General features: G+C 43.0%; 1 protein-coding gene across 2 annotated transcripts in view; it reads left to right on the top strand.

The window, feature by feature from the left end:
* Positions 1-6,827: 6,827 nt before the first annotated feature.
* Positions 6,828-17,072, top strand: part of LOC122401111 (polycomb protein Scm-like) — a 158,057-nt gene continuing 147,812 nt past the window's right edge. For both annotated transcript variants that reach the window (XM_043403058.1, XM_043403057.1), the window contains exon 1: positions 6,828-7,876. In XM_043403058.1, the coding sequence (XP_043258993.1) occupies positions 7,822-7,876 (55 nt within the window). In that variant the 5' untranslated portion in view covers positions 6,828-7,821. The remainder of the gene's footprint in view (positions 7,877-17,072) is intronic.

The raw sequence follows: 17,072 nt of genomic DNA, 5'->3' as shown, positions 1-17,072 counted from the left end.
GGGCGTAAATTTCATCGGTCAACGGGACCCATGACGTCCACGCGCGATTTCAAAGAGGCGAAGAGAAATACTGCCCCTCTCGCGTAGAACAGGACCGACTCGGTGAATTACTGGCTCGTAATAGACCGAGTGCCTCTTTTAATGGCGTATGTGGGTTAGGTTATAACGAACAGCGTGTATCTTAACGCTTGGTAACCGCCTCGGTGCGTAAATTAGGAACATAAACACGCCGGAAATATTCTGGCGTACGATGAACTTGGTCGGATCTTTCGGTCGTTCTCCACTTCGAAGGCGTGTCGAAAACGAGTTTGTTCGCGAAATTCACCATTTTCTACGTCCTCGCGGCGGGGAAATACTCGAGATCGGTAGAGCGGGCCCCGGTTGTACGTCGAAGGTACGTTCGAGGGTCAGACTGGCGGCGGATCTCGAATAACACCGCTCCGTGGAGAGGAAGAGAAAGAGAGAAAAGTTCCAGTTCGATCAGGGGGCCTCGATGTACAAAAGGCACCTCGTTATCAGTTGGTCCCATCTTATCAGGTTGAACGGGCACCGCCGATAAATCATCCGAGTCCTTGGCGGGGCACCTTTAATTACCGGGTGTGCATCAGGGGAAAAAAATATGAAGACGTAATACGTTATCCGGGCTGCCTCTCTTCGTACCTACCGGTAGATAGGGAGGCTGGTCCAGTTGATGCCGAGAGGCGTTGCTCATAAATAATGAACACGTATTCATGAACGCCACTGGTTACTTCAACTCCGAAGATGAGCTATGGCTAGCTACGGCTTCCAGTCCCGCGGGACGCCTTAACGCGTCCATTTCGAAGACGATCGTCTTCCGTCTGTCCGACTCTTTCTCAAATACAAATTGTACCGGGTGTTTCTCGTAATACCGTTCGACCATAAATATGCAGATCGAGATTGCAGATTGAGACGCGAGGATGTTCGATGCGTTATGTGACAGGTAAGATCCTAGCCTTCACCATAGAATTCAAATTGTTTTCAGAATTCCGGATTCTCTGAGTTCTTTGTAGAGTTGGCTGATACCTTACATCGATTGGGAATAGATTTATATACAGGAAATTGTAACTCTACTTTTTGATAATACAATTTTTAAACGTGTAATTTATACGGTATTTAAAAATTATTTGGTGTTCCATGCGAATTTAAATTGTTTTTAGAATTCTGGATTCTTTGAGTTCCTTCTAGAGTTGGCTGAAATTTATGCATCGATTGGAAATAGATTTATATACAGAAAATTGTACCTCTATTTTTTAATTATACAATTTTTAGACGTATGGTTTATACGGTATCTACACCGAATTACATAGCTTTAATACTAGAAATGGTCAAAATGACCCATTCGTAATTTCTAATAAAAATTGATTGAATAGACAGCTACTCGGCAGGTGGTGGTAGACATTTAAAAAAATAGAGAAATGGGTATTTAATTGCTAGCAGGAAAAGGAAAACAAAATAGAGTTATGGTTTTTAGGAATTTTATTAGTCTCCGCCCGGAGCTTAGTAACGAATGCGTTTAATACTCCAGTTGTTTCTTAGTTACCTCCGAGTTGGATAATTTTATATTCTGAAATACAGGTTTTAATAGCCTAACGGACCTACTATGCACAGAGGCTTTATAGTCTATTCATATTTTAAGCGCTGATATTCTCGGTGGCTTTCACTATTATCTTCCACGCTATTTTAATTCTAGTTTCACACATTTTGGAAAGTCAACTCTTTTGACGTCTCTACCCCTGTGTTTGGACGCTCATTTGTTATTTACGCGTGTGGAGAAAGGAAGTATTCATTTCTGGAAACATTATCATAGCTAATCGAGTTGCTTCGAAGTCTATTTATATTTTAAGCACTGACATTCTCGATGGCTTCCACCATTATCTTTCACGCTATTTTAATTTTAGTTTTAACCATTTTGGAAAGTCATCTTTTTGACGTCTCTTCCCCCGTGTTAGAATGCTCTCTACGTATGCAATGGATAAAAAAAGTAGTCATTTCCAGAAACATTGACCACTGTACATAGACGATTATCATAGCTAATCGAGTGACTTTAAAGTCTATTTATATTTCAAGCGCTGACACTCTCGTTGATTTCCACCACTATCTTCCACTCTATTTGAATTCTATTTTCACACATTTTGGAAAATCGACTCTTTCCCCTATGTTTGGACGCTAATTCGTTATCTACTCGGCTGGATAAAGAAAGTAGTCGTTTCGAGAAACATTATCATAGCTAATCGATCGGTCTGCGTGGCGGTACGTCCGATTGAAGGTAATCTTTCGCATCGACGGGGCACGGCGATTACCACATCGTCCGCGTCGAGACAGCGGGGACGGGGTCGATGGACCGTTTAATCGTCCGGCCAGGGCCGCGAAAGAAAATGGCCGAGGTGGTAATCGTTAGCTCCGGAAGCTGACCGATCAGGCCAGATAGGACGCCGATGTAACGCCCCGGCCATCGTTGGACGTACCAACGAGGCGACGTCGTTGCCTCGAATAATCTCCGAGCGAACGGATATCTAAACGAGGACCTTGAAGCCAGCCCCCGGGCGATGTACGCGTACATATGTACGCTCGAACGGACGTATGGAAGTCGAGTGCTCACCGAGTGATATATATCGGCCGCGATATATCGCTCTCGATGGTACGGCTCGATCTTCAGACCGGAGAGGAGAGAAGATAGTCCTGGCAACGGGAGAGCAAGAGGATCCCACTCGACGCACAAAACAACACACCACCACGCCCTCGTGAAACAATGTGATGGTTAACCTAACAAGCTCTCATCCGTGCTTCACGTGCTTGGTACCCTACCGTGGTGCACGGTTGCAGCTCGTTTCGCTCCGCGTCCTGGTCGCGTTCGCCACGGAGAGACGCCTAGGGCAACACTTCCAGGACACTGCCATATACCGATATTCTACGCCGATAACGATGTTGCGACATACGCGAGTTAAGTCGTGGGATCCTAGGGGTTACGGTCCTATCAACGGACCCTCGACGAACCCGGTGCCTCTGGTGACCAGGACCGCCCTGGACCACGCTCGTTTCGTTAACCAGTAATCGAAGGGTTGCTTTTTGCGGTCGAAACAAGTTTTACCGGAACGATTCCTGGAACACAACTTTGAATATCATCGTCCATCGGGTTCGATGGAATTACGATCATCGAAATCGCCAAATTGCGCGACCTTTGCTAACTATTTTTAGGGTAATAATAATTCTTTGCTCAACGGGTTGATTTGCTGAAGAGAAGAAAACTCCCAACATAAGTCGTGAATATTATTCGAAACTCGTTGACTTATTTGTATTTGAAAATTTACATCCACTAAACACATAATGATTTATTACTTCGATAAAAAATAGTGGAAAGAATACCGTATTAATAGTATCGTAAATATAGTACGAAGAAAAGTTCCAACCCGGTTTGTAAATTGAATTTCCTGGTCAGTAAAATTAGAATAATAAAAACTCGAACGAGTCGGAACGCGCGGAGCAAGATAATGTAGATTGATTTACAAGTCAGCGGTAGATTATAAATAATCGCTCGAAAGAAAAAGTTCCACGATCGCTGGTATGGGTCGAACGACGATCGTCGCACCCCGGAGACGCAGAGAGTATGTTTACAGATGAAATACCAAAAATTGTGCGACGTTGTGATAAGATAATATTCAGAACAATGGAACGATGTTTTATTAGCAACAAGAACGCGTATAGCATCTGGAATATTTATTAACCCGTGATTACAGCCAAAAGGAATGTCGAATTTTAATTTCAAAAGGTACTCGATAGTTTCTTAGGGGATAGAGATAGTCGAATCTTGGAAGATGCGAGTCGTTCTGAAAGTACAAGCTTATCCCCTGTTTGGGGGAACAAGGCATACTTGTCTTGTTTTATCGATATACTGTCCAGCTAGACGAAACGCAACTCCACTTAGCTAGAGACGTAAAGAAAGACGTAGTTAGACAGCGTACGACGTTCTTGGACGACGAGTCAGGGGACAATCTGCCATCAGGCTGTACCGTGGATAGGTGGAAACGCCTGGAATTCAATACTCTTCAGGGTACCTTCGGCGAATCCAAATATGGAACTCAGTGACGATCTTTGTAGGAAGCCATAGTCGCCGATGGAAACACGAAAGTACCGCGTATGTCTTTTGTCCCGAGCAGCAATAAAATCGAAACGAACGAATCACTTTCTCCCTTAGATAGAATTCTTTCTACTTCGTCCTCTATTTTCGTTGGACGCTCACCGACACTCTCTTTCGCGTTTAATAAACTTCCCGAGACGGTTTGAATTTATTTAACAACGCAATTTTATTCACCCGACGTTGTAAACGCGTTATATTTTATTTATAAGGCAGTAATTACGCGTATGAAACGTTCGTAACTTTGATCATGCATAGGGGCAATAAATCATATCAGTTTAATTCGAATGCGTAGTTCATATTTTATTCAATTATTATTGAAGCGGAGAGATTTCTAATTTTAACAGACTTTCTAATTTCTTATTGGAAACTATATACATGATCACCTATTATGTTTCCGTGGCAGGAAAGAATTTTTACAAAGTTGTATATTTACTTACGTTGCCGACGTTTTAATAAAAGTAATAGAGAATGTTCAAAGCAATCGTCGATGGACGCTTTCGTTGGGCAATTTCGTTTTCAATCTTCATAGAATGCTCCAAACGATATCAAACGAAATTTATTATCCCATCTGAATTTACTTGTAAACTATATAGCGTACATCAACAGTAAATCTTACTCATCACAATTAAGAAACTCAAGGTGAAGTATTTTTGAATACAGAAACTTTCAAGTAACTTCAGCTGGTAGAGTTAAGTGGCTCTATACATATCGGGTTCAAAAAAATATAAAGCTAATTACGTCGAAACTTCTTTAAAAATAATGATCCAGCTCGTTACGTCGGCGAAAGAGTACTAATTGCACGAACCGTTCATACGTTTATCGGGCTTCAATCCTTCAGATTTCTTCATTTGACAACACTTCGAGCAGATTGTTCGATAAAAACCAGTTACTAATCTACTAGATCTCCGTGACCACATTGTAGCCAGTTGTCACAAGATTCGAAATACGTAAGGAATGCCCGACAATCAATAAAACAGCATCGTGATACTTGCCACCGTTTGTCAAGGATTCCACTTCAACCAGTTCTTTCGATGCGCGACTCTAACGAGCTGTAAACTCGGAAGGGAAATATTTCTAGGTCTATTCTTAAGCGACCGACTCTTCGACGTTGTAAATAAAATGTTATAATATTTAGTGGTGTTGGAAATAATTCTTTTGGTACAGGAAAAAATAGACTTCTAAAGATGGAAAATAGACGCGTACTCCACTTGAGAAATGGATTTAGTGTTTAGGTACGTCATTTTTTAATATTTCGTGATAAATATTTCAAAGATGTTTGGGTGGGAATATGAAATTTACAAGGCGCGATTATTTTTGTATTTTTAAGATAGAGTAGAAAGGCTTGAGGAGAAAATCTTGATTTGCAAGGGGGTGAATTTGCTCTGCTCTCTATTACTCATCAATAGACTGCGGATCGTTAGCTCTCAAGTGGATTATTGGGGCCGCTGCGGCAAGTTTAAACTAATAATTGTTTGATATATGTCAATATAATCCTCCATTAGTTCATTATTTTTTAAATACTTTAAAGGAAAGTTTATTTCCATTTATTAATTTGATAAGAATCGACATTAAGTAAAATAATTGAGATTGAGAGTCCACTTAAGAGTTAAGCAAATTCACATTTTTATTAATAGAATTAATTAAAAGGGGAGTTTCGTAGAGGGTTGTCTCAACCCCCAAATATAATAAGTATTTCTTATATTCTTGCACCTCAATTGCATTCTGTAGTTTGTACAGGTTTGTCTCAATTCCTAAATATAATAATTCGAATCTTACTCCAAGTATTGCCTATATTTTTGCCTATTAAAAATTCCCCATAAATGCTTAACATCCGCAGTCTACTCATCCATTTCTTCGCCAATATTATCAAAATAATTCCGTTAGAAATTCCGGTCCACTGAATGCATGCACATAGTCACGAAGGAGCTAAATTTTCGATCGCACGTCTTCCCGTTCGAACAACCCCGGGGCGTAGGAGAGGCGAGATACTCCAGTTCGCGATGGATGGGTTGGAGAGCGCAGCTTCCACGTCGGTTACCGAAAGAAAATATTATCTTTGTGGCCCATTGGGAAGAATCACCCACAAAGAACTCCCGCGACAGGTTACTCCGACACCGCGTCCGTTCCGTTCGAGGTCCTCTTCGGTTCCTACTCCTTGGTCCTGCATCCTACCACGTCGTCCACCACCACCTCCGTGCCGACCGCCACCACCACCGGGGACCTTTGTCCACCAGCAGTTGGTTGAGCTACCACCTCCTTGTTCGCAGGCAACGCGGGGCACCTCGCCATGTGACTGATTCCCCTTCTCCCGCAGGTTGACGAGCGGTAGGCCTGCCTACCTGCCGCCCGTTGCCCCGCTCCCATTACGACGCGGACTCTCGCGGCAGGTGCACCAACCTAAGTGCCACTCCGCTTACCTGTGTGTCGTGCCTACCGAAGCCAGTGTGTCCGGTGGTCAGGTTCTTCCCTCTCTCTCTCTCTTTCTTTCTTTCTCTTTCTCTCTCTCTCTTTCTCTCTCTCTATCTCTCTTTTTCTTTCTCTCTCACTTTTCCCTTCTTTTTTCCTCCTCCCTCTTCTGCCCCCCTTTCTCTGTCTCGTCTTCTCAACCCCCTACCCGGCTTCGTCCTTCTCCCTCTGTCTCCGTCTGTCCCCTTGGACGACGCCTCACGCAGCAGTGCCGTGTTGTAGTGTCGTGTCATCCTGCGCTACGTCAACGATCCACCCGAACGTGGAGGCAACGATCGATCGCGTATCCTCTCTGAAATCCGTTCGCTACCGGGTCGTTGCCTGGTGACCCGGTCTTCTGCGTGGACAAGGCGTATCCGGGCCTCGTTGCAGACGCGACCCGTCGCTCGCGGCGTGTAAACAATCGAAAACGACTCTCCGTGGGGTGTCGTTCCCAAGAACGAGATCTCCGTCAAGTGTTTATCCGGCTGTCCCCCCCCCTCCGGAACGCTGCCACGATCGTTGATTTTTCGCGAGTGTCAGTGTGATATCGCCGAATTGTTGAGTGCACGAAGTTCGTCGTCGCGAGAAGGAGGAAGGACTGGTTAACCACTGGCGGCCCCAGGGAACCGCGGAGGAAGGGGACAGTGAAGGTGTCAAACGTCCGCGACTCCTCATTGACATTTCCGTGACATTTAGTGCGCGATTCGAGGCGAGTGCGAAACACCTTTTCGTGTAACACGCGTGAGAGATCGTCCCCGCCGGCCGCCACGGAGGCCGGAGAAAGTCACAAGGGCAGGGAATCGTGTCGATGACGGTTCTCCCGTGCCTTATCACCGCCGTACACGGCTTATCTCGCGTTATCTGTCTCTCGGAATCGGCCCGTGCACGTGCACCTACGCGATAAAAGGGGGCTCGACGACCTCTGCACTCCGGGGCCAGCACGTTCCCGCCGTCGACGACGTCGGTACCGACGACCCGGAGGCATGATCCTCGACGGACTTCCACTGCGTTCGCGCGCGAAACTGATCTGACGTCCAACAGGTGGTCGGTTGCACGCTGACGGAAGCGACGAGCCTCCGCGAGCCAGACCTGCCGCTTCCAAACGTCCATCGGGCAGTCGTTTCTCACGACGGAAGTTCATATCAGAGATCAAACTGGACATACTTACCGCCACGTCGGGACGTACGGAGTGGAGATGTCCGCGGGTCGCTGAGAGAATGAGGGAGCTGGACACCGAAAGCCCTGTTGTCTGGCCGGCCTGGTGCTATACTGGTGAGTACGTCCATCAACTTTACATATGACATCCCTTCATAACGCCAAACGATGACGTACTCCTACTCCCTCGCGATGACTCCTCGTGTCAATTTATCGGAGATTTTGCTTCTCAAAAACAGTGTCATAATTGTCATTGGAGTAACCATGTTCAGTTCAAAGATTGACAACCAAACCATACCCAATTTTCCTAATAAAGAAAACGTAGAAACGTAGTGATCGCCAGAACGTCGAATGTGTCGAACCTCTGACTCGAACGTAAACACGAACGGTAAACAGCGTGCCCTTTTACTTATTGAGAGGAAACAAACAACAGATATGGAATTTAAATTCCATAAGTTAATTTCCATAACGATTTAACCCGTGATCCTCAGGTTAAAGGGTTAAGAAATCCCGCGGCATTTCGCAGCGTGACGTTTCTAAAACTTTCCAAGTGGCTTCTCTAATCTTTTCCGCTGTTTTTTCGACGCGGTTACTGGACTCTCAAAGTATTCGCGTCGAATAAGGTCTCAGTTACGCGTTGCCATTCATTCCTACGTTTCATTGAGAACAATGGTTTTCATTGACTGTGATATTAGTTACACGCGATAGCCGGCGAACCAACGAAGTGACAGTTGCAATCGTCGTAAATTACGGGCCTCGCTTCACAATTTTCCAGGTGTAAGCAACATTTTCCTCCCACTAAGTGACATTTATTGCCAGCTCGAAACGTGCAATCCTCTCGTCGGCTCGAACCGCGTCCAAAGGTGTACGTCGGTTTGAAAGAATATTTATTCCGCGTAAAACGTACGTATTTGATCGATCTTCGGGAAACTCGCGGGATTTCTATGCGTCTAAATGCAACGCGAAAATTTGTAAATTAATACTCTCGAGTGACACGCGTTGACAGTTGACAAAATCGTATCAAACTCGATCCAACGGAATGCGCGGTGGCAACATGCGTAAAGTTATGAAACGCATGTGTACCGAAGTAGGCGTTATTCTCCGCTGTTGGAATCCGTACTCGATACTCCGTCGACTATTCATAGTTGACGTACGGAAAACAAACACGATCGTCGATAAGATATCTCGAATTCTGCTTTACGATCGTATTGAATTATATAACGCGAATGGAAGCACCATTCGGCTACCGTTTAATCGGCACGAGGTCATTTTTCGATAGACCAACCTCCCATTGGCGATCTCAGTGACGTTGATAATTCGACAAAAATATCGGCGACCAATTGTTTTGATATGATTCAAACTTTACTTGCCACGGTAGGATTAATTTTCGCCAGTAAAGTAAATTTTTTACAAAATAAAATCGACGTTAATTTATTTCGAACATTTTTGTCTGCATCCCCTATCAACATGGCCTTTAAAATTGAGTGGGTTGGAACGTATTTTCAAAACCCTTTCGCCATAAAAACGATTCCCGGGGACTCGGAGGTGTCTCGAGTAGGAAGAGCGAATGTCGAAGCGTGTAATTACGGTTCTCAATCTTGACAATTAGGAGTCTTTCGGAGCTGACGGTAGCGAATAGGCACCCACTTAGACCCCGTAGTTTCCAGCAGGCTTATCTCGCCGAATCTGGCTCGGGCTCTTCTAATTATGAGGGTCCCCGCTGATCGTTTTCTTCCCCCAGCGAAATTGCTCTGTCCGGGCTACTGTCTTCGAATTATTTTATGATATTTATTTCGACGTCAGCGAATTCTTTAACGCGTCGAACAACAAACTACTAAAACCAGTAAAGTTTAAATAATCAGCTTTATTCTATACTCGAGATTGAAATTTCTCCCAAAAAGGATCTAAGTAGAGTAACACTTTATTCTATTTGAACGAAGCCCACAATTTTGCTCTATAGGCTCGAAATGAAATTTCGCAATGTTTATCGCCACTAAAATTTAAGTAATCAGCTCTATCCTATACTCGAGATTGAAATTTCTCCCGAAGACGGTTGAAGTAGAGTGATACTTTATTCTATTTAAACGAAGCCTACAATTTTGCTCGTTTCTATAGGCTCGAAATGAAATTTCCCAACGTTTATCGCCACGGGATTTTCAATCAATCCGTTCATCGACAGTTCCCCCTAGTTGTCGTACGTCAGTGGTTGAAAAATCACTCGGTAGCGGGGTTTCGATCCAACTGCTGACGTATCGAGAATGATGGACCAGCCGTGTTGTGTCGTTTGCATATGTTCCGCGTCCCGTGTGCCAGAAAGTGCAACACTTGGCGCACAATGGGGACGGCAATCAGTGGCTTTTTCACGGGGAATACATTATCTTCCGGCTGGCTGATGCCTCTTCGTTAACTGGTACCCCCGTGCGGCCTGTGATTCGGTGACAGCGCCGATCCCGCGGAACGAATTCGTCATGATATAATGCCGAGGTAATGGCGAACGCCGCTCTTTGTCGCGACCACTAATGGGATTAATGTTCGTTTCCCGCTGCCGGTTTATAAACGTGGACACCGTTTCTCGTTTCCCGATGATTAATCAAGGTGGACGTCTGAATCGTTCCTCGGACAACCACGGTTTCTGGAAGTCATTCAATTATTTTGGCGGTCCGGTCGCCATTAAAGTCTCGACGAGCATTTTTAATAACGGGAGTACTTATACCCGCTTCCCAGACACGATAATATTGAGCAATTTATATACTTATTACTAGCGTCAATAAATGTACGCAAAATATACACGTAGAATATATTAATTTTATATAGTTACATATATTTCAACCATATGCACTGAGAGACTTTTCTTCGATCAACGAAATGCTTTTTTTACATTCTTTGCTTATGTGCTTTGTCCTGCATAATCAATTTAAAACAATAATATCGTTGAATTTCCTTAGAGGATACACCCAAATTCTTTGCTGAAGTCGAGTGTAAAGGGTGAAACATGCTCAACGTACGTGTTTCAAATTTTGCATTTTTCCGTCTACTGATTATTCTTTGGTGCTGGTTAATAATTTTGAAATAAGATATATCAGAGGCTGCTAAAAATTGCGAACAAAGTCGAGTAAAGTAAACTGTTCGTTATCTCGCTGCGCTGAACTTGATCTTCGAGTTGAGTTCGCGACTCGTGAAATACCCAGAATTCTCGGGGATATCTTGAAACCCGTCGCGAAAGGGTTAAGTTCAAAGTCGTAAGAATTCACGGAAGAACGATCTCGGAGTTATCAGCGGGAGCGCAATTTCCGGCAGCCGCGGATCGGTTATCTTATCAGCGGTGTGTGTTGCTCGACGAAATTGCCAGGAAACTTTGCGATTGTTACGAAGAAACAAATAAACTCGTTAGGTCGTTCTTTCGAGCGATTATAAACATCGGCATACCGGTCATTCATTTTTCAAAACGCGATCGACTTACAAAATTAACTTAATGGTAGCTATTTCCGCGTCAATTAACTCGAACGTGTCACGGTACTTTCAAACACGCTGCTTTGTAGTGCCTTTAAAAACAACGTTTCATGGAACAATAACAGAAAGGGTACATCGCTAATTTACTTTTCCCTCGCATAATTGTAGCTTTTAATATATCACGTTTCGTAAGATGGAACTTGCTCTTCTCTATATCTTGTTCAACGAGAATTTACAAGAAATATAAAAAAACGCTCGACTGATGGAGCATGTCAGTCGACGAATGAAGACAAATGCTGCCTTTTGAACGAAGTATAAGATCGATAAATACATCGTAAGTATTCGGTTTATTAATCTCGTCAGGCCACAGAGATAATCAGTATATTTGTTTCTTATGCAAAAATAAAATTTGCGATAATTTCCATAAAAGACTAAGTCGATTGAATTTCGACAAGAAAAAGACGGTTGTCGAAAAGATCGTGCGATATCTGAGCGATGCCGGTATTCGAAAACGGCGATTTAGACGCGAAACATTATATTTCACCTTAAAAGTGCATGAATCCTTAAAAACAAGTTTATAAACGATTATTAACACTGTTAACAGTAATTTTGCTTAACAATCCTTATATTATTTTATGTTAAATGAAAATTAAATTATTTAATTAAAGAGAAAAATGAAATGTATTTACTATAAAAGTTTCACTGCTGTATAACGTTTTAAATTATACAGGGTGTTCGGCCACCCCTGGGAAAAATTTGAATGAGAAATTCTAGAGGCCAAAATAAGACTAATTTGTTGATTGAGGCTTCGTTCAAAAGTTATTAGTTAAGTATAAGTTAGAAACATTTCCGGCCACGCAGTATATTTTCGGTAAAGAATTTTTTTCTCGAAAGTACGTAGGATTTCGGGGGCATGTCAATTCACCAAAAATGATTGCAATTCACCCCCGCAACCGAAAATAATTTTTCCGTGAATGATTTGAAATTTTTTAATTTAATTTTGTTAATAACTTTTTAACGAAGCCTCAATCAACAAATTGATATTTTTGATTTTCGTCTTATTTTGGCCTCTAGAATCTTCCATTTTAATTTTCCCCAGAGGTAGCCGAACATCCTGTATAATGAGTATGTAAATAATGAAGAAAATAATAGAAAATAGGAATAATAAGAATAAGATTCGTTAACTTTAAAGTTATATTATTAAAAAAGTAGCAGCTGATGTCAGAATTTTGACCAATACGTACAATCTAAAGTTGGTTCTTTTTGATTACCTGTATTTCAAATTATAATCAATTTTGACCAATTATTTTTATTCTAAAATAAAGTGCGTTCCTTCCTGTGCAAGATTCGTCAAGTACAAAATGAAATCGTTGTAATATCATTATTTCCTAAAAGGATAAACGTCGAGTTTCTGAGTAAAAATTAACCTATTTAAACAATTTCTAGGGATAAATAATGAAGGATTTACAAACTTAATGACACTTAAATTAAAATGATTAGAGATTGGACTTAAATTGGACTTTTCCGCGTTTAAATCGCCATTTTCGAACACTGTGGCGCGATTAGCAGCGAGAGGCTCGAAGCATCGTCGTCGGATTCTAGGAATCGCGAAGCATCCCTTGGCGTCTCGTCGAAAGCGCCATGTAGGGTCTTCTCCTCTGGCGGAGGCTTGGCAAGCCGACGTCGGTTATCCCCGACCTTAGCCTTACGTCAAGGAACACGACTTGTCTTCGGCGGTCCCCTCGGGTCGTAGCTGGTTGTACCGATCGCCATTGCCGGAGTTAAATATTGGCTGTCGCTCAAAATACAAACGCGATTGCTCGTCGCGTCGTTGAATAGCCCCTTGACTGGCCGCCGTTGCCAATTGACTTATTTATGGGCCACAAAGCATCTGGCTTCATCTTTTCTACGGCTGCCGTATGAATCGCGAACGCGGCTTCGTTTCCATTGTTTCCGACAGCCCATGAGCCGGGCTCTGTTATTGTTTCAACGCGTCCTACCAGAGGATGGATTCGCTCTGTGGGTCAGGGTAGCCTGTGGCCGTGGCTTTAACGGTTTCTCAGATTTTCCTTTCCTCTCGCAGCGAAGGATCGGCTCGACGCGACCGGAAGCGACGCTTTCTTTGGGAAAAGTGAAACTTTCTTTCGTACGTGGATCGTGGACGATCTAAACTACCCAGAAGCTAGCCAGAAATTTTGCAATTTGAAATATACATAGTTCTTAGGTGAAACCTTTACATTTTTCCCTAATTACGATTTAATATCGAGAAAACTTGATCCATGCGGGGATAATCAGCTTTACGTAGACTCGAGATTATTAATGGTCATGCGCTCATCCACCCTGGAATCAATTAAATTTTACCGCGCTGTATAATTTAAAATCTATATCAACTTGCGGTTCTTCCGATCCAATTAACATCATTCAAACCTAATACACGGAGTGCTAAAGTTCAAAGCGAATGATTAACGACGCCGCGGCGCGTTTAACATCGCTAGTTTTCGACCACGGTGTTTCTACATTATTTTCCCCCGTGTAAAAATATGGCCGAGTCCCGTTAGTGACAATAAATACCAGTAATTGCTCCGTTTTTACGGAGAAAGTAAATAGATTCGAGCAGTTATCGTATCTTTGTTCCACTCTGGCGAAGACAACTTATCCGTAGACTTTCAGATGGTTCGAGATTTCCAATTACGGAATGTCTGGTCGATCCTAATACTCGTTGTTTTAGCGAAGAATAATGATCTCTGAGAAGAGTTTTTCGGCACATTAGTCGTTGAAAGTCAGCAGCCTATTATTAAAGTTAGACAAATTTCATTTACGTTTCTTAGATTTTTTAAACCGACGAGCAAAAATTTAATCAATACTAGATTTACAGACCCATTAGTTTAACAAGTCTCAGACTTCATAATTACAATTCCAAGACCCATAAGTATTATATATTAACAATTTCTGTTGAATTTGATTGGCATAACGATACGAATATAATTTCCAATTAAAATCTAACGTTCTTCGGAGGGAGACTCATGTAAAATGGTAAAACGAGAAGTGATATTTGACAGTCTTTATAGTATAAGGGTTTGATGAAACTTTTCGCGATTTTCCACATATATTCTTTAACATTTCAAGGTACAAATATTTTTTTCGTTATGTTTCATCGACTTTGGATGAAATAATAAATGTTATTCCGCCGATAGACCGCAAGGATCATTGTTTTGTGTTCAGAGCCGTGTACCTTCGACAATTTTGCATTTTTTAAAGTGAATTTTAGTTCATACGATGCGTAGTACTATTATGAACAAAATGTTTGAACAAAAATGCAAGACTGCCCACCGATCAATACCGTCGACATAAAGAATAATATTTATTATTTCATCCAAAGTCGATAAAACGTAACATAAAAAAATATTTGTATCCTGAAATGTTAAAGAATATATTTAGAAAGTGGCGAAAAGTTTCATCAAACCCTTATGCTGTAAAATAATTTGCAAATATCACTTCTCGTTTCACCATTTTGCACGAATCTCCCTTAATTCACCCTTTCATAATATTGCAAATTCTTCGAATATCGCCGTCCATCGTTTCGAGATAACGTTTGGAGAACGTACGCAGAAACGATCCATTTTTGGCGTTAAGTTAGCCCAGATCTAGCCCCCCGATCGCATGAAAATCGCGGTCGACGTTGACGTTTATCACAACCGACGATCGCGTGGCCTGAGACAAACTATCGAATCATGCGTCCGCCGGTTGTCGGATCGTAGACAAATTAAACATGACAACGTGTCGGCGATACGTGGGCGATACTCGTAGTTGGAAACTCACTTTATGTACTGTCGGCTACAATGGAAGCGAAACGATTCCGCGACCACACGCCGATCCATTCAACGGGTTCCTCTCTGACGTTTGCGGCTCGAACAGCCGAGAAAACTCGCCTCGGCGACCGACTCGTTCGCGGCCAGTTTGGAAACTTAACTCGCCGACCGAAACGGCTCGTTTTTCTGCGTTGCTGCTGGCGAGCGTTTCGCTGGAACACGCTACCATGCGCGGGGACAATTTTCCGTCGCTTATGCAATCGAATTAAAGCTCGTGTTTCCATTCTAGTCTCAGAAACAGAGACCTTCCTATCCGGTTATCGTTTTAAAAACGTTGTTCCACCCGATATCGATGCATCGAGGCGCGTTTCTTTGCGAGCGTATTAATTATAAATATCACGATTCATATTTTTTGCAATTATCGTAAATCCAGGAAACGATCTTCCTCGACAGAATCAAACCAATTATCTCGAATGGGAATCCGCGATTTTCTCCCATTAGCGGATCTAAGGGATCTAAGAATACGAGCCCGAGACACGCAACCGAGTCCCTTCGTTTCTCCGACCGTGTCCATTATCGAGTTCTCGAAGCCGATCCTGGCGATCTTTTATTTCGCCTTCGTGTTTTCAACCCTTGCTCGATAAGCGACACAGCGATGATCCACGAGGAGATCGACTGTCGATCAAACGAGGAGGCGATTTCGTATCGCGGTAATGGCCACACCAGGATCAAACGAAGGGACAAAGTAGCCGGAGGAGCGAAAGGAAGGAACGAAAGGGTCCTGGATATTACGTGGTCTGGGCTTCGTGGAAAGGGAGACCCTTCGTGTTCGCAGCCGCGAAATAACGTCGGCGGTTTGTGGTTTTTCATACGTGCAAGAAGTCACAATGGTGGACGAGAGGAGTGATCCCTGTACGTGGCGAGCCAAAAGCCCCCCGGTAGATGCAGAAGAAGAAGAGGAGGACGAAAGAAGAACAAGTAAAGGGGGAGAAAAGGTGGCTTTTGTTCCCACCTCGAGCGAACTCGCCGCGGTTCTTGGCACTTTTTCTCGTCCGTTCCTCTGACCATTTTCCTGCTGCTCGTTTTCGTCTTTCTTACCGGGCGCCGCGCGCTTTGTCTCGAGGAAACGTGATTAGGAATCGTCGCGGTGCAATTTTGAGGTGGCCGCTGCTTCCGTCATAATGGCGGGCCTATTAGTATCTCGAACAGCGGGAGACGAACTTAACGAAATTAGCTGCCGTTTCCCTTCGGCTTCCTCCGTTCCTTCGACCCACACCTCCGGGCCTCCATCGAGATTCTGTTTGCACGCTGCTTCTGTGCAACCGGTGCTCCCATTGCAACCATCCACCTGAAACGTTCCTCCTTTTTGGCAGACGGGTGCCACGAAGATGAATCCATTGAACTCCATTTGACTTTTGATCGTCGGTTTCTATACTTGGAACTTCGTAGCAAAGACAACCAACAGTTGTTTCCTCAAATTTTATTATTTTTTTTTATTCGTGGCAAGAGACGAAGTATTATCTGTATCATCGATATGAGATGGAAACGAAAAATTCTTTTCTGTGGCCATTCCTTGTACAAACTTTAATACTAGAACCACTGACACTTATAGTGTATTCATTTGTGTATGAAATGATAGATACTTGAAGAAGTGTATAATGCAATGCAAATAAATGTTTGTAGTGTTACTCCTCTGCTACTAGTATAATTATACAGGATAGTCCATGCAACTGTTTACGAGCTGTAACTTCGTAAATATTAACGGATTAAAACAAATCTATACTTTAAGAAAATGCAATAAAGAAGAAATCCAGACAAGAATATCCCCTTCAATCGTACGTCGAGGGGTTAAAGTGCACAGTGAATTAGTCATCTCCCGTCGAAAAGGATGGTTCGAATTAACGTTGGAATTCCCCGTGGACGTTTTTCTTTCATTTTCGAAATTCCAAGCAGCTAAAAAATTGGCGTCTAGACCAGAGAGTGCCCCCTTAAGAGATTCTCGGTCGGAATGATGAATGACAGAACCGGATGGTCGTTCCGACGGAACGAGGGGC

The sequence above is a fragment of the Colletes gigas genome, unplaced genomic scaffold, assembly GCF_013123115.1.
Source record: "Colletes gigas isolate AHSC1104 unplaced genomic scaffold, ASM1312311v1 Colletes_gigas_Sc00021, whole genome shotgun sequence".
In the NCBI taxonomy this organism is placed as follows: Eukaryota; Metazoa; Arthropoda; class Insecta; order Hymenoptera; family Colletidae; genus Colletes; species Colletes gigas.
This window is presented reverse-complemented; position numbering and strand designations above follow the sequence as displayed.